The sequence below is a fragment of the Centruroides sculpturatus genome, unplaced genomic scaffold (genome assembly GCF_000671375.1).
Source record: "Centruroides sculpturatus isolate CEXI.00-Female unplaced genomic scaffold, Cexi_2.0 scaffold924, whole genome shotgun sequence".
NCBI classification, from domain to species: domain Eukaryota; kingdom Metazoa; phylum Arthropoda; class Arachnida; order Scorpiones; family Buthidae; genus Centruroides; species Centruroides sculpturatus.
Window position 1 is genome coordinate 134,238 of NW_019385278.1, and position 4,942 is coordinate 139,179.

Genomic DNA, 4,942 nt, shown 5'->3' on the forward strand with positions numbered 1-4,942 from the left:
AGGCATAGGCGGTGGCCCACGTCGTCCATGCCTTACGCCGCCCTTGGTCATAGAAATGATGTAATTTGAATATAAATTATTTATAAATACGTATGTCAAGTTATATTTTTATTACTACGTAAAATATATTTAAGAGTTTACGACCACTGTGATGGCTGAGACGTTGTTGAAACAAAAAAAGTTATGCATTCCATCATGAACATAAACAGTGTCGTAATTCGCCAAGTGCAAATCAGCAAATTCGTAAAATTTTTGTTTCTTTTGAACAATCCGGATAATCGAAAATCCGGATAATGGAGGTCCGGATAATGGAGGTTCTACTGTATTAATATTGGAATATATAATATTATATTTAATAAATTTTTGTTATTTAAGTTAAGCATGTTTAAACACAGATTTGTGGATGTCATTTATATTACACAAATGTCAATTAACAGGGTTTTTATTAATTAATTTAATCTAAATTCAGTTGCGATTCATACCAATAAACAGAAGTAATATCTTACCTGCATGAGCATTGGAATCTAATTTGAACAACAACATTGTCGATGATTTATGTAGTGACATCTAATGACACAAGGCAATCTTGGTGCCACTGACTTCTGCGTTTGTAGTTTTGTCATTGATTGGTTGGGCCATCAACTTAACACAGGAAATATAAGGAGTTGACCATCTGTGTGTCTCTAATCTGTGACCAATTCTTGCCAAGTAGCTCATTTGGCAATAGAGTTATCTTATGGCAACCAGGGTAAATATAGCATTCAAAATTTTGTTTGTAAACCGAATTATTCGAAAAGCGAGGTGTTCAAAACCCAAGGTTTGACTGTATGTCCAACTGTGCAAATGACGTTTGGGGGTATTAAAGCTATCTCAGGCAATTTTGCAATATAAAAGATGATAATATGGCAATAACTACCCAAAATGGAGTAATGTCTCAGTTATGCTTAAAGATGTTGATTAGAAAGAAAGAAAAAAATTCGTTTTTATTTTAAAACTTTTTTTGATACTATTTAATGGGTGAAGTTTTATGTTGGCTCAAAACAAAATACAGTATTCCATTCATTCTTCACATAGAAAATTTGCAAATTAGTAAATTGCATTTAAAAATTTTTTCTGGACTATTAGGGGCAGTCAAATGAAAACAAGACAGATGGGAAAAAAGTAAGTAAACTGTTTATTATTTCAAAACTAATTGCCATAACTGTTAATACATTTATCCCACTGTGAGACAAGACTGTCAATGCCTTCATAGAAAAATGTTTGCAGTTGCCTACAGAACCATGATTGTACCCAGGTGTGCACCTTTTCGTTCAAAGCAAATTGACGGTCACGAATGTCTTTCTTCGGGGCTCCAAAAATATGGAAATTGCATGGGGAGAAATCATGGCTGTTTGGAGGACGTGTATGGACTACGCTGCAGAAGTTCCCAGCGAAACTTCTGCAGCATAGTCAAAACAACCTTGGTAACATGTGGGTGGGCATTATCCTGCAACAGAATGATGCTGTCTGTCTACATTTCCGGGTGTTTGGATTTGATGGCACGCTTCAATTTTTGCAAAGTTTCTATGTACCACTGTGTGGTAATTGTGGCACCGAAATGTGGTAATTGTGGTTCCAGAAAGTCAACAAGCAACGGACTTCCATAGTGATGTTGATGCACATACGACTCACCAACCTCACTTCGAGCATTTGGAAGGTGTCAATTATAAAATAAAGTCAATAGTAATGATAAAAGTTTAATTTATTTCTTGTCACTTATTTGCTGGTTTTGACCTGTAGAATCCTCGAAGTTGGAAGTAGATAGAGTATAGTTTTTACTTGTTTTTAACTGAAAATATTTATTTTTAGTGATTATTGATGTATATCGATCCCATTGATTTCTAATTATAGAATGTATGTATGTTGTTGTCTTAAAGAAATTTTGCATTTTTGAACGTCAAGAAGTTTGATAATAAGCACCCTGTGCTAACAATAGCTCATTTGTTACATCAGTGATGACTTGAATTTTATTTCTATTAATCAATAAACAGTATTATATCAAGTTTATAATTATATCTGTTATTCAAAGATAATGACACATGCTCTTATTAAAGCATTCTTTTAATTTAAAAAATTTTTACAATAAGTTTACATTATACAACACTAAACTTAGTGTTGTATATTTGTTTAATTATTTATATAATTTAATTTGAATTTTTCAAATTATGTTGTATAATTATTAATTGGTTTATAAATTGTTTTGTTTTGTGGGCTAGTGTGCAATAATTTTCACTGAAACTTTAGTCCTGAAAATATTTTGTACTCCTGTAATCCTGTACTTTTGATTTTTCTATTTTTCAAACTTTAGTTGTGAATATGTTCTATAGAAATTTTACTAAAACTTTTTCCATATCAGAAGTAGGTGTCATCTGTAGTTGGTTTTAAAAATTAGATTGATATGTATAATTTTTATAGAGGCAGAATTTTGTATTGTTGTCATAGCTTATTTAACTAGAATTCAGAAGTTTTAAATTGACATCGTTCATATATTTTATACGTTTACTTCAAATAAAGTATTTTTGAATTGTCAATTTATTTTTTATTTTAATTGTACAAAATGTAATGCCATACAGGTAAGAGATGACTATCTTCCAGTTACAACAAAGCAAAATAGAATAAATGCAAGTAACCTTCAAAATTATTATATTTTTATCATCTATACTAATATTATAAAGAGGTAAAGTTTGTAAGTTTGGATGTAGGAGGTAATCTCCAAAACTACTCATCCGATTTCAAGAATTCTTTCATCAATATTTAGAATGGACCTTCATGGTGGACATAGGCTGTATATTATTCCATTAAACATTTATATAAATTAAAAGATATCATCTAGGTAAGCTTTATATTTTTAGTGTCAGCGGGTGGCGATAGGTAACTGCATGGCGCGGTCACGTGCTGGCGAGATACACGGTGCACATGTCCAAACTTGTGATATACAAAATTACATGTCGTGACTGGTTCATCATCACCCAGAGCAAACTACTGAACCTAAAGAGATGAAATTTAGTACACAGTTAGGGTACATCATGAAAATGCATACTAAGAAGAGATTTTTCGAAATTTTCCTGTGGGGGGAGAGGATTAACTCTTAACCTGAAGAACGTCTTCTACTATACTATTTTAGATGTGATTTTTTTTGTTTTTATAGTAACAACTAATGTTGAGAATCTTAGTGAAGTATTGAGGGAGGGTTATTTCTATCAAATTGCAAATTCCATGCAGGTGAAGCCACGGGTAACAGCTAGTTAGTAATAAATTTATTTTTAATAGTACAGTACAAGATAAAAGCAATAAAACACATTAATATTTGTCTGCTTTTTCATTTACAGTAATCTAAATAAAAAAATTACCAGAATAGATTAATTTGTTTATAAATTATTTTCCTATGATGATACATAATAAATTAAGAAATTTGTAAGGGAAAGTTGGTTTTATTTTATGGAACTTATTAATTTTTTTGTTACTAATGATTTAATGAATTTTATTGATGAAAACATAAATACTTTTTATATAAAAATAATAAAAACTTTTGAGTATCTTATTGCTATAATACCGTGGTACACTTTAAACTAAACTACATAATTAATATACCACACTAATGGTTGTATAAATATTTTACAGGTTTTCCTATCTTGAATACAACAATTGATAAATCTAGAACTGGAGGAAAAAAGAATATCCAGTTATGGTGGATCACAGCAGCTGCTGTTGGAGGTTTATTAGTAATTGTTAATATTTTGTTATTTTTTTGTTTTCAAAAAAGAAGGAATTGGAACCAAAGAGCATGTGCAGGTAAAAGATAAGTTAAAATAAAAATTGAAAATATAATAAATGATAGATTAACATATTTTATGTTCTTTAAAGTGAGAAGAGAGAGTTTAATTGCTGGTTCAACTGATAAACCAAAAGAAGTGATAGGTTTACAAAAATTACTTAGTAATAATGGTAGAGCTTTCTTCTTTACTGCCACATTATCACAGGACCACATAACTCTTGAAGATTTCCAGGTTAGTTATAATTTCTATTTTATATATAGCCATTTCTCTTATAATGCAGTAAATGTATTTAAAAAAAATCATTACTCTGTAGAATTTTCTGCAATAAAAGTAACAGAGCTAATAGTGATAAAATTAGGGGCAGAACATTGAAAACCTAGTCTTAGAAAGCATTTTTTTTATTTAAAGCTTTTTTTCAATATGTACAGCTTTCCTATTTTTGCCTACTACTTGATTCTTATAACCAGGATATTTACTCATTTTTTGGGAGGGATGCTGTATTAATACTTTGTGTACTTTTCTTGATAAATCTTGGGATAACACCATTCTACACATTAGTAAACTGGGGTAAGAGAGAAGATACAGTGCATGGGCTTTGTATATTCATGTGCAGATCATTTTTCATGATACCTTAGGAACACAAAGCATATTTATGTTTAAAAAAATTATTTATAGCTAAGATTTTGCATTTGGTGATTTTATTTTCCTATTTATCTTTCATGTATGAATAAATTTGTGCATTAGGAACATGTGCTATAACAAAAAAGACTAAATGTAAAATCAATTTTTATGTATAGAATGACAAAAAAATTATTCTCAGGAAGTTAACAAAATATTTTAACTGAAAACTAAGAAAATAAAAAAGATGAAGTTGCTTCAAATAGTAGTAACACAAAATGAAAAAATTCCACAAAGAAAACTTGCTGGTATATAAGTTCATAAGAAAGGGATACTAAACATCATGCTAATGGAAGAAATACTTATCAACTATTAAATTTGATTTATCATTTGATTGTGTGTGAATCTAATTTGTGATATAAATTTATTTTGATGTTTTGTAATATAAAACTAAACAGAAATTGTCTCGTGTTCAGGAGTCTTTTTTGTAATCCCTTAAGAATAGGGGG

General features: G+C 29.9%; 1 protein-coding gene across 6 annotated transcripts in view; it reads left to right on the forward strand.

Annotated features, from left to right (window-relative positions):
- The window catches only part of LOC111637098 (nephrin-like), a 105,564-nt gene extending 100,940 nt beyond the window's left edge, over nt 1-4,624 (forward strand). The window contains exons 18-19 of one of the 6 annotated variants that reach the window (XM_023382510.1): nt 3,661-3,831; nt 3,904-4,624. In XM_023382510.1, coding sequence (XP_023238278.1) covers nt 3,661-3,831; nt 3,904-4,187 — 455 coding nt within the window. In that variant the 3' untranslated portion in view covers nt 4,188-4,624. The remainder of the gene's footprint in view (nt 1-3,660; nt 3,832-3,903) is intronic. The other 5 variants (XM_023382508.1, XM_023382509.1, XM_023382512.1 and 2 more) reach the window with 5 other exon arrangements.
- Nucleotides 4,625-4,942: the final 318 nt, after the last annotated feature.